Source organism: Zosterops lateralis (assembly GCF_965231275.1).
Source record: "Zosterops lateralis genome assembly, chromosome: 1".
In the NCBI taxonomy this organism is placed as follows: Eukaryota; Metazoa; Chordata; class Aves; order Passeriformes; family Zosteropidae; genus Zosterops; species Zosterops lateralis.
The window spans coordinates 35,323,303-35,347,307 of NC_139762.1; the positions used below are offsets into that span (position 1 = coordinate 35,323,303).

The 24,005-nt window shown below is 34.6% G+C and overlaps 1 protein-coding gene across 3 annotated transcripts in view; it reads left to right on the forward strand.

The window, feature by feature from the left end:
* The window catches only part of TAX1BP1 (Tax1 binding protein 1), a 55,184-nt gene that overhangs the window by 10,957 nt on the left and 20,222 nt on the right, over positions 1-24,005 (forward strand). For 2 of the 3 annotated variants that reach the window (XM_083855343.1, XM_083855345.1), the window contains exons 3-8: positions 5,238-5,340; positions 8,722-8,909; positions 10,496-10,654; positions 21,399-21,547; positions 21,683-21,773; positions 22,980-23,165. In XM_083855343.1, coding sequence (XP_083711469.1) covers positions 5,238-5,340; positions 8,722-8,909; positions 10,496-10,654; positions 21,399-21,547; positions 21,683-21,773; positions 22,980-23,165 — 876 coding nt within the window. The remainder of the gene's footprint in view (positions 1-5,237; positions 5,341-8,721; positions 8,910-10,495; positions 10,655-21,398; positions 21,548-21,682; positions 21,774-22,979; positions 23,166-24,005) is intronic. The other variant, XM_083855344.1, reaches the window with a different exon arrangement.

The following is a 24,005-nucleotide window of genomic DNA, read 5'->3' on the forward strand; positions in this document are numbered from 1 at the left end:
ATTTGGTTTCTGGATTGTTAATCTCTCGATTAGTTTCTGGCAGGAAAGCAAGAATGTTTGCAATTATGCACAGCTGTCTAATATAAAAATGTATTTCAGAGTGGAGTGTGAAAGAATTAAATGTAGAGAATATAGAAGAATGTGTTGACTAGCCAATGCTTTAACTCAGTTGTAAACTTGGCTTTTTTTCTTTCTGTTTCTCTAAGGAAGTTGCATCATCTAAGTCTTATATACTCTTTTGACTGAGAAATAAGAATGTTTCTGGTTTTTGGGTTTTGAACTCTGAGCAAAATGTTTTCAGACTTTTCAATGAATTCCTTAAAAAGTAACAGTATCAGCACAGTCAGTCAATGGAGATGGCTGTGTGCTCATCGCGTTCAGGCTTCACAATGAGTGAAGTGTAGTGAGTGTAGTTTGACAGGTCATTCTTCATTTTTCTCCTTTGAACTTCAGAAGGTTTTGTGTCAGAGTTCTTCCATAATTTGTAGTGTTTATGTGCTTGAATGTGGATGTTGTAAAGATTGCCATGTCCCGTTCCAGGTTTTTAAGTTGGACTAATAAACTGTGCCTGTTTCGCTCTTCCTGGCTCAGAGAAAGTTTCTCAGTGTGTCCTATAGAAATTTCTCATTTATTTAAGATTTCTGATAGTAAGAAAATACTACTGTGCATCGACTTTAGCACTTTGACTGGAACTTGGTTTCTTGTTTTTAGTTGACTTTTTGTTGGCTGTGGGTTTTTTTGGTTTGTTTGTTTTGTTTTTGGGTTTTTTTGTGTTGGTTGATTTTTTCAACTAATACCTGAAGTTAACTTTAAACTTTGGTTTCATGTTTTGTACATAAGAATGTGTTCTTCGTACCAAAACAGAACTGTTAACTTCACATGAGTCTTCAAAAGGAATTAAGTGTCGGTTTTCACATCTTTCCCCTTGTTACCATCTTTTAACAGCTGTTAAGTTCTAATTATTAATGTAAATAAATATGCTTGCAGCTTCATAAGTTTTCATAATTTTCATAAACTTCTAGAACTTGCTTAGTAAATGAAGAAAATGAAAAATGATACAGTATTATTGAAGGCTTATTTAAAATGTATTTTTATAGTGGACGTAATTTCTCTCAATGGCTTTTTTTCATTGTTTTGAATTTCAAATGCAGAAATGAAATTTTCAGATCTTTCTTACAAGCATTTGTTTGTTTATATAATGTTTTCATGAAAAGAGGCGCTCAGTGTTAGTTGTATCAACTGTTTTGGCAATTTAAATGGCCAGACTCATGTTTTTATAGGCCTTACATTTTAAGTAGCCATATTCCTCCTGTCAGTGTCATACAGGTAAGGTGTTCACATTGAATGGGTTCTAGTGGGGAATCTGGACCCCTCTCCCCTTTCAGAGACTAACCTGGAAGATAGTCTATATTATTTCTAGTAAATTTTGTTGGTATGATCAGCAGTAAGACATAGTCCAGCTTTTCTGATTCATGTAATTAAAAATGAAACTATTTTTCCAAGGTAATATGCCTGATGTTCGTGAGAATGCTGTTTGTTTTGCTTCCAAAGCTACAGGGTTTTATTTATCATATAAACTCACTGTAGGGCTGCTGATAAATATTCCCATCTTCTCTTCATATGTTTCACTTTTTGTTGATTTCCTTTGTAGCTTTTGCCACTAGTTTTATTTTCTCGATTTTTATTTACTTTCCCTTATGCAGTGTTAAATTTTATTAATATAATTTTAACACTGTCTTTAGACAACTATCAGTTTTCTTTCTGAGCTGAAAGAAATATCTGTGTCAAAGATCACATTTAAATCAATCCTGAGCCATCCAGTGTGTGCTGTAGTCTTGGATCTGTGATAGTATGATCCGTTGCCATAGAGAAGCTTATGAGTATGTATGTGGTATTTTGGAACCACTCTGTACTCCATACTAGGCTTATTAAAGAGAATATTGACAAAATTTACAAAGTACTAAAGTAAAAGTTTATTAAAACCTGTTGATAAAAAAACAGATTTCTTTTTATTTTAAGGATTTATATTCTACACCTAAAACATGGATTACTTAAATTTGTTTTTATTCTATTCTCAGCATATAATTATGTGGCTTTGCTCCTTGTTTGTGCCATCTAAGAAATAACCCTGTGGAATTTAATGATATTTATTGTTATGTAGGAAGAATGTTGAAAAATGTTACTAAGTTAACTTGCTTTGCTGCAGAATACTCACCTTCCCCTTTTAAAATGTATTAAGCTGTGAGGAAGATGACATTTGTTCATACTTCCTTCTCTACATTGTCACATTTTGGCATGTGCAATGTGTAGAAGGGAAAACCCTCAGTGTCTGAAATCCTGTGCAGTGACAAGGGCTGTTGGGCAATGCACACCTGCTGATAATTTGTATGTGCCTATTAAGAAAGAATGGAATTGTCATGATCATAAGAATCTAAGATAGAGAACCTCGCCAGGGGAAAGAGATGATGGAAATGTGGGGAATTGTTACAGAAAGTATTTGAGGAGTAAACTTCCCAGGGTATTGCCTTTTAACTCTTGATATGTCACAGTTCTTTTTGCCATCTGTGTAATCTGTGCCAGCAGGCCACAGATTAAAATACGGTACTTGCTGAGAAACAGACCAGGAAGTGTATTTGTTTTCTTTGTTTGTATCAGTATGGCTAAAATTTAAAATTACCTCAAAAAATCCTTTAGTTGATTACTGTTACAGATAGAGTATTGATAAAAATAACTTTTGGTTCCAGGATAAATCATTAAATTTACAAATCAATGTGTGATATATAGGGAAAATATAAAAAGATAGAATTTCAGAAATAAACTGCATCAGAAATTGATTTGATCTCCTATAGGAACCATTTTCGTGTTTATATTCACTGGATGTTGTTTCTTCTCTACGTTTTTCAGTGTTAATAATCAGAAGGAATGATGTTATTTTAGTAAGGAAGATAGCATCAGTAGCAGTGTGTGCATATTTTGGTTTTTAACAGAAATGAAAACCAAAGGAAGATGAAAAGATTACTTCAGTTCTATACAATATTTGTTCTGGATATGATAATTTAGTTTCTTTTCTGAAACAAAAAAAGTCTTTGTTGACTTTTCACTCACAAAGAACTACATTTAGAAAGCTGTGTACTTTTGTTTAGGACACCAAATAATGGTATATGCTTCTCTTTTTGGAAGTAAAAAAGTCAGAAAAAAAAAGGGGTAGTAACATCTGAGTTGGATTTGAAGACAATGACTAATGTGAAAATTTGCGAAATGTTTTTCCTGTGAACTTTTACCGAGAAAAAATTGCTTTTACCACCTTTAAGTTACTGGAAGAGTTTTCCTTGGTATTTCTGAGATATTTAAGTGTGGGAATGACAACCCCAGTTGTCTCATTTCAACGTCTTTAAAAGCTGCGGGGTAGGAGATTTTGTAGAAATCTTCTTTGCTAAGAATAGGCCTAAGATGTAGTAGGTGATTCCATTCTAGTGGATGTGTTGAATATCTGCACTGCGTTTCTTTGATGAGTGTTGCCTTGCAGAAGTGACTGAAAATGGGAATTTCATCTGGTTTCACTGTTATCAATCTGTGTTTTTTGAGAATATAAAAAAAGGCTCCATCATCTTCAACATTACTTTTTCCATACTTCTTAATATAAAGTGAATGGATATCTGTGGAAAAATCTATTCAGATTTTTTTATTAATGCTATGCATTTATTTGCACACATTAAATGTGTGCCTCTATATATATATAATTGCTGCTTTGCTATTGAATTACTTTCACCTCTGATGTTCTCTTTGCCTTTGCCTATATAAACATGTTCTCCTTTTTTTTCTTTTTTCTTTTTATTGAAAATTCCTTTAAAACCTCAGCTACTAAAGCTTTTAAAATACACTACTGTAGTGTGTTCTTTATAAAGGAAGACTTCTAAACTTGGAGTTTGGGAGTGTTGCCTGTTGAAGCAATGAAAATCACGATTGGTAACTTAATCTCTTCTTGGTTGTTGTGTGATTTTTGTGTGTGCGTATTTGTTTTTTTCTTCTTTTTCTTGAAACACTGTTTTACCTGATAAAAATTGGGAAACAATTTATTCCTTTTCCATATCTTATTTCTTCCATGACAGTATACCCAGTTATTGATAAACTGTACGACATCTAGCATTTGACAAGGTTTTGATTTTTTTTTTTTTATCAATGGAATAAATCAAATGTATTTCTTCTCTACCACTATGCTATTATTAATATCCAGTGCTTTACAGTAGTTGCTTTGGCTTTCTGGTTTAGTTGCATGTATTTTAAGCCTGCTGGGATATATGTGTTCAGAGGGTAGAATCATAGGCTCGTAGAATGGCCTGGGTTGGAAGGAATGTTAAAGAAAATGTAGTTTCAACCCTCCTGCCAAGAGCAGAGATCCCTCTCATTAGACCTGGTTCCTCAGAGCTCCGTCCAGCCTGACCTTGAACACTTCCAGAGATGGAGCATCCACAGCTTCTCTGAGCAACCTGTGTCAGTGGCTCACCACTGTAGAGAATCACACTCCTAGGAAATCTCTGAAAGCAGAGGTTTATTGAAGTTAGCAGGACGACTACATTGAGTTAGCTAAGTTCTGTTTTCATGGAGATCTGTTTTTTTCTTTGCAGACATAGCATGTATGTATGACAGAACTAGCATTCCAGTGAAATGCATTGCAGAAGTTGCCAAAAAAATTCAAGTGTCAGTTGTGATCTTTTCAGTAGCATAGAAAGCTTCCCCCCTCCACCCCTTTTTTTTTTTGTTTTCTGATGAACCAGTTGGACTGTGGACACAAGAGTCAACATTGGCAGAACATACTTTCTTAACTAAGAAAATTTCACTATAAAATCAAGAATTAATCTTTTTGTATTTTCAATATAGAAATGTGTTTATTTTTAGGAAAAAAAATTAGTGTACCAAATAGTTTAACATACAGTGAAAACTGTCTGGTGTTTTACTTTATATAGACCCTTTTATTGCCTTAGACCCATTTACTGCCTTAGGTAACAAGCTTAATAAAATTAATGCTAAATCTTTGATATGCTTGTTAAAATATTCCTGATTTGTAAACATTTTTAAGTATCTTTTGATTGCATTTTGGAACAGAAATATGCATATTACAGTATGTTGTAAAGGCCAGACAATGATATCTTAACCGTGTATATCAAATTCTTCTGTTTAATGTTTTCTCTTTCTGATTTTTTTAAAAATTCTTTTTTGTTGTGGTTATTTAATTTTAGGTTGGTTGGAGTACTGCAAGAGATTATTACACATTTCTTTGGTCACCTATGCCAGAAAATTATGTGGAAGGATCAACTGTTAACTGTGTGCTAACTTTTCAAGGTGAGTATAAGGCAGTATCTATCTGTATTTTCCAGCCTACTCAGCTTTTAAAATACTTTTCTGTTAATTTTCGTGCTGAGCATTGTATAACAGTTCTGGAATTTAAAAAAAGTTTAATTGGAGGAGAATTTTCAACATTTCACTGTGGGAAGTTTAGTCTTATTTTAGATGTCAAGGAAAATTGTAAGGAAAAGTATGTGACTTGGTAATGGCAGATATTCATGACTGATAGAGGAGCTGTGTTGAAAACTACTAAAATAAAATAAGTTACTTTGTTTAATCATCAGCAGGATTTTTTAATCTTGACCTCTCTTAGTGCAATTTGTCTTTACATAGTCGTTAGTCTCTGGACTTTAAACATTATCAATGTGAAGTGATTCTTGTCAAAGAAATAGTGCAGATGATGGTTTTATGAAGGTTCAGAGCAGTCATAGAGTTGCATGGGACCTTTTGTTGCAAGGAATTGATGGAAGTGTCTGAAGTTTTTTAAGGAAAGAATAAGGAACAAAACAGAAAATGTTACACCACTGTACAAGTCTATAACTGTACAAGTATCTATAACTATAATTTTCAACACTACATGCAGGTCATATCCTCTCCCTCCCCTTTGCAGTCTCAAAACAGGTCTAGTAAAGTGCAACAAAGGAGATCAAAATTATAAATTGCTTCTATGTAAAGGTGTGGAGTTACAAAGATGAGAGCTACACTTGTTAAATAGAAAAAGGGACAATGATGTGGGAGGTTTGTGTCTGACAGTAGGAATAGCATTTTTACCACGATGGAGAAATGTAGCTCTTGAACAGGTATCCTGGTTTGGAAGGATGAGAATTCCATACAGTTGTTTAGACACAGCCACGGTAATCTCTGGTGCTGACAGCAGCCTGTTGAGTGGGAAATCTGCCAAAATGACCTTCCAGATTTCCTTCTGCCAGGTTTTTCAGGCTGGGAAAGGGAAATAATGTGATCATGTCTCTAAAATCAGCTACCCATGGCATAGGTGGATTAACCATTCTGTATATCCAAATAAATAGGATCCATTGATGTAAGCTATCAAGTGACTAGTTCAAAATGGAGGTAGAGATGACACTTTTATAACAGTCAACATGCAGAGCTTGTTGCCACAGGACACAACAAATGTCAAAACATTTACACACATTTGAAACAGAGCATGAAAGGAGCACCTCCACTGAATTAATGCTTTTCTGCTTACAAACAGAATTTTATGTGCAATCTTACCTTTTGTTTTTACTTCCCAGACTTGGCCTTACTCTTTTTCATGTGTGTGTTTATTGTTTAAAATGTATTTAAAAATTAAATAATTGCAGTCCTGCAATGATGACTGTATTAGCTTGTCTTATTAAAGCTGCAAATAGTGATAACTTCGAGTTCAATTCTTTCTCTTGCAAGGTCTTTTTTATTCTGGTGCTTTCAATGGTGACCATGTCCACGTGGTCTGATAACCTGATAACCATTTTATAACCTTGAAGTTGATTGAAAAGTGTGTGTGTTCTGTAGAAACTGGAAGGAAATATTTAGTTTCTTTTACAGTTAACAAAGTTCACTGAATGAATGAAATTGGATTGGACTGAAATGAAAAGTGATCTGGAAGAGTATAACTCTTCATGCCATTATCAGTCCTTTGTATGCAGAAATTTTACCACACATGGAGAGACCAAGTATCTCTGTCCCATCTGTTACATTCCATCCTGACAGACCTCCACTTTTATAGAGCTGCCAGATTGAATCTCCATTCAAGCAGTCTCCTGGTTGTGTTTGGCAAGATATTTTAATGCTGCTGAGATGAGATCAGTAGAGCTTACAGGAGCTTAATTATCTGAGCTAAATAGTAAATGTTGTGCAGCATGTTAAATGTGGTTGGGATTTTTTATGGTCAAGTAGGTGTGCTGGAAGAAAATAATCAGAAATCTGTTTCTTCAGTACATGTTAGACACAAGAAAAAAGACTTTCATTAATTTTAAAATCAGATTGTCTGAACCAGTATTAAAACACGCTGAAGCAGCAATGTAGATTGTTCTACATTTATTTCTGCATAGTTTCATCTTACTTAAGCACTGAATCAGGTAAACTGAACTACAATACTATCTATATAGGAAGGTGTAGCCAGGCTCAAAAAGATGAATCCCGATGCTTTTCGATTCAGATACTATTCCCTGAGTGACTGTTAATAAAGTATAAGACTAACGGAAACATAAAGTTCTTGATACAAGTGCTGTCGGTGCAGCAAATGCCATGTTTTATTATTTCTAAGAAAGGTAGCTAAGAGTACTGAGATGAGACTTGCAGCAATCTGGAATAAAAGCTGGTGAAAAGTTAATGGTAAGGTTAGAAAGGGAGAAGATTGAAATGTGGTGAAATAAGAACTGAAATGAGTGACATCACCTGCTGGACTGAAGGCTGAGTAAGGGTTTATTATGTTAGTATCACCCTCAGGCTGGCTACAGTATCTGAAAAGAAGTATTCTGAATAAAACTGGCTGGTTTTCTTTCCAATAAATTGGGTAAGGCAAAAATGTCAGTAGTTCTCGAAATAATTGTTTTATATTCATAAATCTTACTGTGTGAATCCGGGTCATGCAAGAGGTTGGAGCTTTATTGGGTAATAGTTCAGTTGGATAGTTACACAGAAATTCTCAAATAATTTGCTTGCACCATGTACCATTACACAGCTTTAAGAAAGAGGATTTATTCTTACCTTGTAAAGTCTAGAAAAATTTATTTCAATTTTAAAAAATAAGCTCTTTGTTAAACTGCAGGCTCTTCCCTTTCAGTTGCTGTCATCCATCTAGAGCATTTCTGTGCTTTGGCATTGAAAAACAAAAAAAAAAAAAGATGTTTGTCCCACAAACCCCTCCCCTCAAAACAACAACAACAACAAAACCCTATGTACAAATGGTACCTAATGAAGTTGCAGATGTCTTGTCATTGCATATTATTTTGTCTTTTTCTGTTGTATTTGGTTGTGTAGGTATTCCAAGGCCAAAAAATTACTTACTCTCTGTTCTGTACAGTAGTCACACAATAATGTGGTCATGATGCAACTTCATGGCATCTGATTGCTGATGATCCTGTTTCATAAATGTATAAACAGCAGCTCTTAATGTATGTGAGGTGATGTGTACATATAGCAGCTATTGTCTAGCACTGTTTAATCTTTGTCTTAAATGCTAGTAGAAATTGCTGGGGGATGAAGGTTACTAAATAGGATGACTTTTTCTTTCTGCTGCTTTGGTGCTGTATTTATGTCTTACTGAGGCAATGAGCATGAAATCTGTAAGTCAAACATGATGTGGTAATCTGTCTGCAGATGGAGACTTGTAAGCTTGTGTGGAATATTTTCTCAAATATGAATTTATTTTGATAGGATATTACCTACCAAATGATGATGGAGAATTTTATCAGTTCTGTTACGTGACTTACAAAGGAGAAATCCGTGGAGCAAGCACACCTTTCCAGTTTCGTACCTCTTCTCCTGTTGAAGAATTGCTCACTATGGAAGATGAAGGAAACTCTGATATGTTAGTGGTGACCACAAAAGCTGGACTTCTTGAGGTTTGATACAAAAATTCTTAAAATGTTGTTTTTTGTTTTTTTATACTATATACAGACAATCACAGATACTGAAGGAAAAACTAGTAGGAAAAGACCTGCATGTGTCTGTGTAATGTATCTGTTTCTGGTTCATTCTGTAGTATTTGGTTGAGGTTAGAACATTTGCAGGTTAAACAAATCAAGATTTAAAAATGTACAGCACTAAGTATGGATTGGGAAACACAAGAGTGAATATTGCCTGTCTCTCACATCTGTAGTCACCAACTGGAGGGGGGTTAGATATTCTTTGTGTGAAATGGTGCTTCTTGTATGAAAGAAGTTATGGAACCAGTATTCTTCTATTTTTGCCCAAGTTAAGAGCCCTGGAGACTGAGCTGAATAATTGCAGCTGCCTAAGTATATTAGAGTAGCTCTTGTTTTATTTTAAGCAGTTTTCTATATGTTGTGTTCTTGGCTAGAGGGATGTGGTTAAACCACCCACCTCAAAAAAAAAAAAAAAAAAAAAAAAAAAAAAAAAAAAAAAAAAAAAGAAACCCAAACTAACTTTTCTTCACGTTTCTTCTTGGAAGATTGCTGAGTGCAGTTCCCTTACCTTGCCATCAGACATTTTATCCAGTTGTCAGTTGCATCTAGGCACGTAGGTGCGTGTGTTTGATTCATGGTTTTCAAAATTTAGGGATAAGAGTTAGTACAGAGATACGTCCGGGATATTTTTGCTTTTTAGATATGTACTTGTAGCACTAAAGTCAAAGAAGTTTTCAAGTATTTTTTATGATCTTTGTTTATAGAACTGTAGAATGTTTTGGGTTGGAAGGAACCATATAATGTCATATACTCCAACCCCCTGCAGAGTGAATAGGAACATCTTCAACTAGATCAGGTTGCTCACAGCCCCATCCAGCCTGACCTTCAACTTTTCCAAGAATGTTGCATCTATGATCTCTCTGGGCAACCCTTTCTAGTGTTTCACCACCCTCATCATAAAAGTTTCTTCCTTATATCTAATCTGAATCTATCATCTTTTTAGTTTAAAACCTTCACCCCTTGTTCTGTTACTACAGGCCCTACTAAATAGTCTGCCCATCTTTTTAATGTGCTCTGTTTAAGTATTGAAAGGGCACAGTTCATGTTCCAGGTCTTACTTTTCAGGTGGTGGTGGGGTGTGGGGTGTATGTGCGTATTCATTTTTCTCAAGAAATTCCTCAAATACTGCTTTAGAGAGAATGTGTGTCTCTACAGTCAGCTGTCATTTTTTCACCAAGCTGCTATCATCAGAATTAGCTCTTCCATAGTTCTGTCACTTGGGAACAGTAGAGGCAGTTCATTTAAGGAAGCAAAACTTGAGGATAAATCAGGACACTGCAAGTAGGTGTCTAATGGTAGTCTGGTACTATGCAGTAAAAGCAATTAAACTTCAGAAATTTGAAAATAAGGGGAAAACTGTAGTGACCTAACCAGGGAACACACAATTTGTGCTTCTGCTCAAATGCTGGAGTAATTAGTTTTCCAGTTCTTAGATTAGAATGAAGGGGAGAAAAATTACTAAATCCCATTATTTTCTTTTTTTCATTTTTTTTTTTTTACAGTTTAAAATTGAAAAAATTATAAAAGAAAAAGAAGAGCTATTAAAGGTAACTTCTGTTCTGGAAAAGGAAACAACACAACTCAGAGATCAAGTTGAACAACTGGAAAAAGAACTTAACCATGAAAAGCAGAGATGTGAACAACTGCAAACAGAGCAAAAGGTTAGTTGTTTAACTGATTAAAGCTGACTCATAATGTCTGTATTACTTCTTTTTCAAGAACCAGTCAGACTGTGTGAAAATCAGCTATCAAAACCCCACAGCAGTTAGATAGACATTTACACTAGCATAGGTCAGTTCCTATTAACCTCCTGCCACTATTCCTTTTATGTCGTAAAATGGCTAAAATATTTAAGCCTTTTGGTACCAGGCTTGGTAAGATAATCGATGACAACTGTTACCAGATGTTTGATATTTAACTGTGGAATTCATAGTGGAAAGTAGTTGATAATTTAAAGTTTGCTTACAATAATTTAAAACTAAGGCAAGCTTTTCAAAAAAAAGCTCTCCTTAGGGAATAACCGCATAGAACACAGGCTATTGCAAATGGTAAAAGTTTTGGTATGAAAAGCAAAGATCAAAAGAGAATGCTTCTGCCAAGGTATGTAAAGAGTGAAAAGTAACTAGTAACTGACTTCTCTTAAAAGGTTTCACAATTCAAAGGGAGAAGAAGCATAAACTAAAAATCTGTTTAAAGTGCTAATTAATGGTGAAAATGTAAATGTAGCCTACACCAAAGCCAGCTTAATTTGGAATTGTGTATGTGGTAGGGAGGAAATCTAATACCATAAAAAGGATACCAAAAAGTTGGACCTAATCTGTTTTTAAGCTGCTGCTTTTTTAAAAACCCAACTTTTAGGAGAAGATTAAAAACATATGGGAGGGAGGTGGTGACATGGACAAATTTGAAGTAATGAAACCTATATAATTTAGCTGTGGACAGCAGTTAATAGACTATTTCTAGGTACTAGTATGTACATGTCAACAGTCCTGTGTCATACACCTTTAATAGGAATTTGTTGAGAGAACTTGAAAACATTAGTGCTTTTTAGTATACTTTTGAACGGTGAATGAAATGGACTAGAGTGTTGGCTGAGGAAAAGAGAAAGGATAAGATGTTTAGAAAGGTTTTTTCTATTAAAGAATAAATTTAACATGCATGGGAGAGCTAACTTAAATCAATGAGAGAATAGAAATTCACATTTCACGGATTTGCAGATCATAAGTTTGGTGGATAAATCTGAATGAGCTACATAGATGCTTTTCATTGTCACTTGAGGCTCTTATTTAAAAAAATATTTGAAAGCAAACTGTCAGTTCCAACCCATGTTAGCTTTCCCATTCCATTTTAGAACAATTCGTGAAATGGGATTTGGACTGCTGTTGAGCAAGGATGTAGTTAGACTGTGTCTAACTACAGTGTCTCAATACTTTCTTGCATTTTACAGTGAACTTCTGTAATCCAAATAGTTTTACCTCTAAGATACCAGAAATTAGCAAATAGAATTTAATTTCAGGAATGTTTGGATTTGTGGGTTTTTTTTCTGTCTCTTTTTTTCTCTGGTATTTTTGGTTCTGCTTTGGCCTTGTATTTTCATGAAGAGAGAATGCAGTGTGACAAACTTTTCACTTGTATTTAGATACAAATAGATGTCTGATCTGAAGGTGATTAAACTCTTCAGTTGGTTAAAATACAATGGAAGTTTTCTAACTTAGGCTATTTTTTTTGTCTCTGAGACTTTGATGCTGTCTATTTTACATCTTCTATGTCCTGTTCTCTGTTTTTATTTTTTTTTAAAAAAGAAACTTATATGCTGAGTTGAAAAAGTGTTAATTTTTTAATGTCTATAAGCAGAATATAAATCAGGTGTTATTCCTGAAAATTAAGCAAGCATGTACTACATTTACCAAATCAGGTGCAGTAAGCTAGCTTTTTAATCATCAGAAATATTAATGAACAGTGCTTTATATGTGACTCTCCATTCTTGAAGATGACTTGCTCTCCTTTCCTCGCCACTCCAGTAAGTGAAATAAAGCAGTGGATCACAGGATTATATCATTTATGTTTGCTGGGAATACATACAGTACATTAATGCATTGATTTAAAGATTCCTGAGCAGCAGTGACACAGCACTCAACTGGATTTCAGTACCTGGGTTTTATTTTTCTTGCAGCTTGTTTAAAAAATAAAGCATCAACCAAACCCAAAAATCCAAACAAAACAGCCCCACAAAACACCCCTTCCCTAGCTGACCACTAACACAGATCTTGTAAAGTAGATCCTGAACACAGCCCCCAGATAATCTATTGCACTTTGTGTGATGTGAATAGTTGTTATTGGCAATAAACTTAAGGAAGGCATTAACTTCGATGTTTTTATGTAAGACTACAGGGTATAATCTTTGAAGTGATAAGTAATCAGAATGTATTTTTATTCTTCGTGAAAATAGAATCTTCACAGGTGCTTAGGGTGAGCCAGGTTGTTTTGGCTTGGTTTATGGGATTTTTACCTTTTGAGTGGTTATTTTAACCATGTATTATGGGGACTTCTTATTTTCTTCTTTTATTTCTAGTTCTCTTTATTCATATGCATGTGAATTTTTAGTTAAGCTCTACAAACTTTTAATGCATAAATAGGTAAAAAGTGAAAGGGATTAATTAAAAAAAAAATGGTATTTTAAAAAATCTTTAACTTAGGTAAAGGTTTGAGTATTTGGAATTCCACTTAAAACATCTTCCAGTATATTTCCACATTAAGCCAATGAACAACAATATAACAAAATAGCCCATATAAGAAAATATATTTTTTCTATATATGAGATGTCATTGCCTTTATATTTTGAGGCAGCTATAATTGGTAGCTTTATTTCTAACAGAAATAAATTTCTAAGTTAAATTGAATCTGTACACAGTCTCTTAAGAGCATATTTTTTTTTTTGTTTGTTTTTCCAAGTACTTCTATCAGGAAGTGCTCAATATATTTCTGCTTGTGCAAAAAGCTCTCAAAAACCCCAGTAGTACTAAGCACTCAGTAGTACTAAGCACTGTGTTTAAAAAGCAGTAATTGCATGTGCCAAAGAAGTGGATGTGTCTGTACAGACACATGTGTCTGTATTTGATCCTAATTGGGTTCAGAGCTCTTTATGCTGCCAATATATTGGCAACTTAATATTACTATTACTGAAATAGTAATATTTACGTATTACATTTGTATTGTGATAAGGGAGCCCTGGAGTTATGAACCCCTGGATACATAATACTTGTCAATCTGCCTAATTTCTAAATATCTTACTTAGTTTCTTCAGAGAACATAATATGGATATCTTAGTTCACGTGTTTTGTCTCTTGGTCAAATCCATTGTTAAGCTATGTTGTATTTTTGTAATTGAATTGAACAGACTGTGGATGATGTGGTTAGAGGTTGTAGTACATAAGTTACTTTACTGTGGTGCAGTGTAACAGATAGAAGATGGGAAAGCCTTAAGTTCCTAATATGAAAATGTTTCCTTAAAAAACAGTTCTCTTAAAATCCCCTTCTTACTCATATTTATTCATATGCCTTTAGACTACTTTCTTCTTTTTGGTGTTGATTTTTGTCAGTACTTTACTTTCAGAAATAGCTCAGAAGTAGTTTGGATCATTGAGAAATGCTTCTGTAGAAGCATTGCTTTCTTAAAATAGACAGGATAGTTGTAGATATGACAATGCCACAGTTAATTCCAGTTAGTGCTTCCCTCCTACTCCTGATGAAATGACTTCTCCTCACACCTAGTTACTCTTGCAGAGTTTTGGGCAGTGGAACTGGTGTCTTCTCCATCTGCTTTTTGCCGAGTTGGAGTATTTTGTAAGTGGCTGGGGAAAATACTAGGAAGAGATAAGCTAAAAGTAGAGCAATCAATCTTTTAAGAACATGGCATACTAAACAGTCTATTCAGGTGTAATACAATCAGTGCTCCATGAAGCTTGACAGTTGGGCTCTATGCATATTGAAAAGATTCCCATTTTATGAGTTGCACTAATAGGAGGGTTCCTGTGTTTGTGGCACTTGAAATTAATCGCTGCAGCAGACTACAGACTTCAGTTTGCTAAGGTGCCCTTACTGTTCAGGAGATAAACAGTTTTGTGTTTGTCTTCTTACAAGGTAGCCATGTCATTTCCTACTAAAGGCAGGAGGAATAAATGCATTCAAGCCATAAAGTCATAATGTGCTATTAGAGATCTTGAAACATACCTTCTTGTAACACGTTATTGCACTCTAAGTCACTATTTGTCCCTAAAGGCTTTTGGTTTTTTAGATTCAGTTAATTTTTTTAGTGCTTTATCACATTAATAGAAAAAGATTTGTATTCAACACACAAATGATTCTGCAGACAATATTTTTTCTTGTTGTAATTGCCACCATCACAGAAGAAAAAAATTTGCAAGACATACAGCTCAGCATTAGTCATTGCTTGCCCTCACAGGGAACATGCTCTCCAGCCCCACTTTTTTAGTGTGCACTTATGGTTTATTACCACTGAATTGTGTTAATAACCCCACCCTGCCCAAGCTTGAGATATTGTAAGATGAAGGACAAATTGAGTCCTTATTTCTTTTAGGTTGATCTTTTTCCTCTTATCCAAGGCCTGCTTAATGCAGTATGTAGTTGTACTGACAAAAGCAGTTTTAGAGAGGGTGTGAGTGGCCTTTCCTTTTCCTGCCCCCAGCATGAAAATTTCCTGCCCCTCTCTTTTAGCCTTTTGAAAATGGCTTGCTGTATTTTCAGTTAGAGGAAAACATAGTATTCCTTTGCAGCAGTTTTCATGTCAGTTAAACCATTCCTACTTTTTTCGTTTTTTCCCCAGATGACATTAAAATAGTTCTTACTGAGTGTGAAGATTTAACTTAATCTGTTACTACTCTGTGTGAGAATTCAGAGTAAATGCGAAATTATTGGAAATGTTTCAGAAATGTCACATCTTTTTCTTACAACCTTCTGTTAGTGTTTCAGAGTTAATCTGTTTTTACTAGGGTGATATCCTCTGGTAGCATACTGCTATTTTGGATCAGGCTATATATACACCTTGCAACTCTAGCAATATAACACTGTTAAAATAATGATGTAGCTACGCATTGTGATTGTTTTGCTTAAGAAGATGGCACATTATGCATGGTTGCCAGAAATGGTTCAGGTTGCTTTTAATATTTCAACTTTTCCTATGGTTTACTTTTTTAAACTGGTACATAATCAGTGTGTTGAATAACATTATTATGCTGCTTTTAGCTGAATATATTTCGCTTTTTTAAAAATCAAAGGAAACAAACTTTAAAAAAAATGGAACAAAATCTTAGTATGTTTTATCTGTCTTAGACATTATGGATATAAACTGTATATAGCTTTGTACATAATAAGAGTGCTTGCTTTTTGGTCTTTGTGTTCCCAGTTTTGTGTATGCTTAAACTGTGTGTAAGGTCTGCGGCAGCAGTGCAGTTGCCTACTGTTTTAAGAATCAGTTTTACTGTGCTGAAGAAGAGAAGCATGTAGTAGTCACTGTGTCTTTCATTGGTCATTTCTTTGATACTCTGCAACCATTCAATTTTGTGAACAGTTGGTTTTGTGCTTTTGTAGAGAGCAGAGCTTGCAAAAGATGCTTTTGCAGTCATTGGTCTCCCTCTAGTGGGAAGAGGGCACTTCTGAACTGATTTCTTTAATGTGACAGTGGTGACAAGTCTTATTCCTCTGGCAGTAGTTTCTTCAATGGAGTTGAAGACTGCCGGTTCATCCTTTGATCTTGTGAACATTTGAATAGTGTTTCTGTTATGATGCATAAATTGAGGCAAAAGTGAATTTACTGACTTGTTCTTCCATGCTTTTTGTAAATTTAGTTTACCATTTGACTTTTTAAAAGTGGGCTTACTAGTCTATCTGATGGGGAATTTTAATAAGGCATCCATGTAAATTCACATTCTACTGACAGGTTCTACCTGCATAGTAGCTTTATTTGTTGGAGAACTTTATTCAAATATCAGGGATTCATTTAAGCTGGCCTTTGATGCCATTTTATAAGGAGAATTTCTCTGCTTAGATAGTGAAAAACATAGTTGTGCAGTGCGGTATGTCAGCAGTGTGAGCAACCCAGTTCAGCCTGTGTGCATAGACGTAAGTAAATCAGTTGTTTTTTCAGTGTGTCTTTAGACCAGGCTCTGTTCATACTGTTCATGTGTGCTGCATGTGTGAAAATCTGATGGTCAGGAAAATGCATTGTTTTAGGAAAAAACCCTCCCAAAAATTAAGTAACAGCGAACCATCCAAAAGGCACAAACACAAACAACAAGCAAAAATCTGCCCCCCCAGTTTCATTTAATTTTAGACACAAATTAAACACTCTGAATTTGCTCAGGTTAGTACCAGCAATTACAGCTCCCTTGGGTACTATAAACATCATATGAAGAGAAAACCCTGTTTCATGTTTTTTTTGACTGTTCTGTGTATGACTATTTCTTGAACTGGGCAGTTGAGAATTATTTCACTGGAAAATTAAATAGTAACTTGAGATATTCTATAATTCAAATTATGTATTCAAGAAAATGACTTTGCAAAATCAATAGCTTATAGTGAAATTATAGCATGTTTTAAGATGTATTTACATTCTGACATGTAAATACATGCTGCAAAATCATAGTGGGTGTAAATCCTTCAGCTGCCTCCTGCAAAACTTGCATGTTTGTAATCTTCATGACAGTAACTGAGTGACTGATGTAACTGAGATGAACTCTTACAGACTTAGACCGTAGTTTTGATCACTTTTACGATGTTAGTTAAAGTACTGTCACTGTGGCGTCTTAGATTTTCAAAATTGACTGCAGTGTTTTAAGTCATAGTCACGAGGATAAAAGCTTAATGTCATTGAAGTTATTTGGACTTGATTTGCTGCTTTAATTAATGCTAAAATTCTTTTTAGAAAGAAAGCTTGTGGTTTCCTTTCAGAACTTTCATGTTGCGTGTTATGGGCAGACTCAGATTTTGCACTGGCTGCAATGGTGCTATGTTGTGTTCAGAGGTCCTTTAAACAGAGTATGATGTCAGCCAAGTGTTTCTGTTGGAGCTGCTGTGATGCCAGTGAGATAAAGAAAAGGCTCCTGCAGATAATTGATCTAAACCCCCTAAATTCTCTGTAGGATATCAAGTATATTAGTTCCTCTGACGTTAAATTACATCCAGATAAATCAATCCAGCTGAAAGGTGGTGTTTTATTTTTTTTTTTTTTTAATTTGTTCATTTGCTTTTTGCCTTTTTTTTTTTTGTTTTGTTTTGTTTTGTTTTGTTTTTTAAATAGATTGTCTTGTATTGAGTGATTTGACCTCTTCAGTGTGAGCTGCATAGCTAATTTTTAACTTTTCACCCTTCTTCATTACAGTGTATGCATTCTCTAAAAAGTAAAAAAGTGAATGCTTTAGGTGTGGGATGACTTTGAAAAGGTCGGTAGGGAGTTCTACATGTTATGGAAAGGGAAGATGAAGCATAAAAAACCATGCTGACCACAGCCATACTCTAAAATGTCACATCTGGAAATAGTCTTAGATTGTATTTTTCAAATTTTTTTTCTGTCTTCTGGATCTCCTCTCTACCTTCAGTATGTTTGAAAAATGTGTTGTATGTGCTGATCATCGGAGGGATGTCTTTACTATTCCGTTAACCAGACTATGCTCAGCAATGTTTTACTGCTGTTACAAAAATCCATTAGAAGTAAGAAATAAGTAGGAAAAGTGTGCTGTTCTTCATTGTTGAATGTGTGGATTTTTGCCATGATTTTCTATTACGAAAATGAGACTTTAGAAACATTATGGTTATTCCATTCTCAAATGAAAGATTATTAGTCATTTTGCAGCGGGAATTTATTTATTAAATGGATTTTAAATGTGTTTCAAGGATGACCCCAGGCATGATTTTTGCATAGCCTTTAGATAGAGCTTGTAATAGCTTTATGAGGACAGGGTTGCATGGAATTACAATAAAATTATTTTTAAAATAATCAGTCTTAAATCTTCTGCCATTTTAGAATAGTAGTAAAGATTTTGGAATCCCTATATTTTTTCTTGTTCCCTGTCTGAAGGTACATCAAGATTTTCAAAATGGAATTTTGATTCTAGGGAAATTAACTTAACAACTCTTTGAATTTTTGTTGTTTCATTTTACTAATGAGACTCCTAGTAGTTACACAAATTTTTGCTTTGATGACTACTTCTTTTGCAGCAGTAAAGCTGATTGAAGTAATTTCTGGTTGCTTACTCTTGACTCTTGTGATGCAGTTTACTTCCCACTTCCATCCTTATGGCTGTTGCAGCTCTAGGGAAGAAGATGGGGAAGCCGCATTTGTAACTGGATTAAAATAGCCTTAAAATTGTTGGGTGTTTTTAAACCAGTTCATTAAAATGATTCATGTTCTTGCTGTGCTTTTTTTATTCCTCTGTTAAGAAGGTGGAAGAAAATTATATAGTATTGGTAGTTGTATGGGATAAGATTAATTAAAACAATGATTACAGAAAATAATTATCTTTTTTTGTTGTACATTTTTTCGATATGTTTATTATATTCGTCCCCTTTAGACTCCTTCTAAACACAGTTGACTTTACCTGTAAAATAGTCTAAGAGCACTCATTTTAAATTTTACAGGCTCTGAAACCACTGTAACCAGTGTATGGAACTAGGGATTGCTCCATCTAAATTGAATTACAAAGAATTCTGTAAAATAACAAGTTGTCTCTAAAAATTAATCCTTTTTTTTTTTAAAAAAAAAAACAACTGTGGGCTTTAGTTGTATCTAAACAACTTTATTAGGTGAGAATCTGTTAAGTATGGAACTTTTACATTTTAGTACTGTGTCCCTTTAGAATAACTAGCAAAGCAGCATCAGTTGTAATGCTGTTTGTGGAGAGAATTTTTTCAGGCTATTAATTCCTTTTAATATATGTTACCTTTGGCAGCCTGTTTGAACTGTTTGTACAGTTTGTATATATAATGTATCAGATTAAATTCTTTTGAAGGCACTTGGGTTACAACAGTTACAGTTATACCAAAGTGGTGTTTAGAGAAAACACAGATATGCATTGAAATAGACTTTTTACTATACTAGGCTTTCAAAACAGGGGCAAGTAATTAGTCTCCACTGCACTAGGGGAGGACAAGCAGTTATAGTGTGTTGTTGCTGCTGGTTATACAGCAAGTTTTATTTGGAATACTGACTTTAATTAAAATATCCTGCCCTCATTACACCAAGTACATGTATTTTGTTGCAAGAAACTGATAGCTCTTCAGAAATAAAGACCTTACGAAAGTTGTGAGTTATCTTCTCCAATGCTGTCTTTTGAAAAAAGATGGCACATTCAAGATCCTTTGAAATTCTTTTTTATCTTAAGACATAAGAAAGCCATTTAGAGTTTAAATGGTTGTAATATATTAGTTGTTTTATATAGCATATATAGCAAAAATTAAAATCTACATGCCGGTTTAGTGTGTCGCAAGTGAGTGAGTCATCAGATATATTTGCCACTCCTCAATTCAATACTGCCTACCCCTCAAACTCCCCCTACTCCCCAAAAAAATCATAATGCTCAAACTTCTGTTTAGTTGCTTGTAAAAGTGGGGCTTAATTATACTTGTGAACAGTGTATCTTGACAATTAATGACTAAACCCAGTCCTCATTATATTTTATTGTACTTAAAACATTGTTTGTTAGGTTGGAATTTGGCCAGTAGGGGTTCTTTGTAAAGTCTGGCTGATGTGTTTCTCTTGATGTAAAAGTACAGTCTTGTTATTTCAGGGCATTGAGCTTTGTTTAAAAATGAATTGACGAAGTAGTGCTTTAATCTTCCAAATCTAGAGCAGAAAGACAACTTGTACCTTAGTATCTACACAAGCACTCCTAAGTCATACTGTAGTTAGGTATGTTGGTCAGTCTGTCTTGACCTTGTTTTACATTTTGATTCATATCACTGTCAAGGTTGATAATAAGTTGAGATTTTTTTTTTAAATATCAGAAAAAGGTGGCATATTATCTCAGTATATGTGATCTGCTTTAGTGTTACTTTTTTTTTTTTTTTTTCCAAGAAAGTAGTTATGTTGATAAAAACGTTTTCAGGCTTATTTAAGATAGTGTGACTTTTTTAAATGGCTGTTTTGCTGTGGTGGAGATGGCATTTAGCTGTCCACTGTCTTAGAGCAGTATGGACATTACTGTAATTAGATAATGCAATACTTAAAGTGATTTCCCATCTTGCATTTGTCAGTTTTCTGACAAAGGAATCTGTTTTGGGTATTATCATCATCCTCTCTCTCAGCTTTCAATATCCAATACAAATCCCACAATGGTTGCATGAGGCTCCTTGAGCTATGTGAGACCTTCCGTATGTTCTAGCTAGGAGATTGTCATGTAGTAACCAGCTCTAAATCAGCATTTTATTTTGTTTTGTTTCTCCTTTTGCCCGCAGTTGTCTTTACTGTGGCTTGCTTCTGTAGTGTAACTGTCTGGAAACATGCAAGCTCTTCTTTTTAAGTAAAAGCAGGTATAAAGAGAAATAAAAGTTCTTTGTTTTCTAAGCTAGACAGTCAGTGGTTTGTTTGTGAAAAAGAAATAGGCAGAAGATAGGAAATAATGTGTTTATCCTGTACTCTGAAGTCTTTGGTAGGCTCTGAGTAACTGAATGCTTGCACCCAAACTAACTCCTTATTGACCTCTTATTAATATTTGAACTGTGCATAGCAATATTCAATATATATTTCTTTACATATACTTGAAATGGGTTTGTTATACATTTTAAGGAAGAGAAGAAATCTGATGGCCAAATTTTGGCAATAATTCAAATAGTACGTCCTACTTCTGAAGCATCACATTCTTAAATGACATCTATTTGCAAATTTTTTAAAAGGATAATATTCAAACATCAGAAGCTTTTAAAAAGGAAAATAATGATTTGAAGAAGAAGCATGATGAAGCTGCTTCAAAAGTTCTCCAGCTTGAGGAAGATATCATGACTGTTACTCAGAAAGCCATTGCAAAAGAAACTGAGTTAGACAGGTACTTATTCTTTTGTTATTTACCTTCCTTATTTTATTTTTTCCCCAAAGATGTTTTTTTAGACTAAAGTTTTTTATCATATGTATAGATTTTCTGTATTAATAGTTCTGTACCATTAATTTTTCAATGTTTTAGTCTGAAGGACAAACTGAAGAAAGTGATGCTGGAGAAGGAGCAACTTGAATGTGTGTTAAAGACAGAAAAGGATGAAAAAGAACTTTATAAGGTAACTTTATTACTTGTACCTGTATACACTGGAATGAAGCAGTTTGAAATAAAGGTAATAATGTTTTATGGAGAAGTCTAATAAATTTGAATTTGTTACGGAAAAATGGAAATGGGTAACTTCTGTGAACATATCTTTAAGATAGTTATAGATGTTCTCATATAAAAATGAATGAGGAAAACAGCATCTGAATTCAACCATGGTATAAAAAGGTCTCTTAAGAAGAACGAATCACTAGTTTGTTAAAGCTCAGACACAGTAACAAAAAATAATAGATTCTTGTGAGAAAACTTTTCAGTTATACAGTGCATCACCCAGTAACTGATCATCCTTAACACACTTTTTCATAACTAAAATACTTCTTAGTCATTTAAATTCTCTCTCCGTACTTTGTTTTCTAAATCCCTCTTCTTGAGCTTTGTGTATAACACTGAGAAGCTTTAGTAGTTTCTCTATTGCATTGTTTTTTACTAGCATGGCTGATTTCTTTTGCTGGTATTGAGAGACACCCATATATAGAATAAAATACAGTGCCACCCTCCCTCCCTCCAAAGCAGAAAAAACTTTATATGCTAAAATAATGAAATCCTTAGGTTGTGTGAAACAGGTCAAGTGTATTTAAAAGGTTATTTCTCTTCCTAGATTATAAAATCTCAAAGCATCTTTTACAAGCATGGAATACCTTTGTAAATAACACATATATTCTGGTCTGAGTGGAAAACAGTTGAGTGCAGGAGCTATTTTGCGTTATTGTAGGCAGAGTTGTTGAAAGTAATTTGCTGTCATTGAAAATGCATATTCCTGATGTAGACCTGTTTGCTTAGATGACTGTGGGCAGTTACTACTAGAAGTTTAATTTCTCTTTAGTTTTCTTCAAGTCATTTCTTTTTTGCTTGTCCTTAGTTGTCCGCATTTGTGAAGAGAGGAGTGAGTCCTGAATAACTTAATTTGATGTGGAGAGAAATTAGGGCTTTAACTTCCAGTGGTAGAGTGGAGCTATTGTTAGGTGACCACATTGAAAGAATTCCAGCCAGAAAGTTTGGGCTGGAGGGCAGTGATAATGTCAAATATTTAATTTCTGTCTTTACAAGTTCTAATCTGCCTCAAGTTATGATAAATTAGAATTTAGTGAGCACATAAATAAGACAGATGAACAGTAGTTCTCCTAATGTGGAAGAAGTTTGACATGTTTTAGCGTCATTGCAGATACACTTGAAGAATACAGAAATAGAAAACACCAAACTAGTAAAAGAAATCCAGACGTTTAAGAATTTGGATGCAAACAAAGAAAACATGATATCGTATTATAAAGAGGAGGTTGGCAGATTACAGCTATTAATAGCTGAAAAAGAAAATGCGAAGAAAGCTTTTTTGCACTCCTCATCAAACAAGGTAAGCAGTACTGATATAATTGGCCTGATGTGAATAAACATATCTAATGTTGTATGTGCTTGACAAGAGAAAGGAAGAAATTGAAGAAATTATCAGGGTATAGGCTAAGAGACATGAGGATTATGATGTTCTCTCTAGATTTAGAAAATGGTGAAAAGACTGAGATCTGTTCTAGTTTTGCAACTTTTGAGCTTGTCAAGGTCTCACATGATAAACTGAGATTTAACTATGTATGAAAAAGTAATCTTGGAGTACAGTAAAAGTAGTGTGCTCCTGCATTGCTTTTAGCTTCATGAAAAAGGAGACGAAGTTGAGGAAAAGGTTTGTAATGTAGCTATGTTGAGACTATAGAGAGTGATGGAGAAGAAAAGTGGAGACATGGAATAATTACTGAAGGACTTGTTAGGTGAATGTACTATCAAGTACAATGCTGACTTGAGAACTCTGCAGTGACAGTAGGGTTTCCAAGGAAGTGGTGCCTTACTGTGCCCTGTGGCAGCACTGTGGTTAGCAGGCAGTGTGGTGTAACAGGAGAGTGAAATTGCTGAAGAACTCATATTTATGCTCTCTTTGGTCCACGTGGGGTTATTTCAGACTTAGTCCTAGCTGGGTGCTATGGATACCTGTATTGGGTTTGTATAGGTTATGGTAGTGGAGTGGCTTCTGTGAGAAGCTGCCAGAAGCTTCCCCCGAGAGCCAATACCAGCTGATGTCTGACAGAGCCAATGCCAGCAGGCTCCAAGATAGACCCTGGCCAAGGCTGAGTCTATGGGGGATAATGGTAGCACCTCTGGGATAACAGATTAAAGAGGGGTATGGGAGAGGGGGAGACTGTGTGAG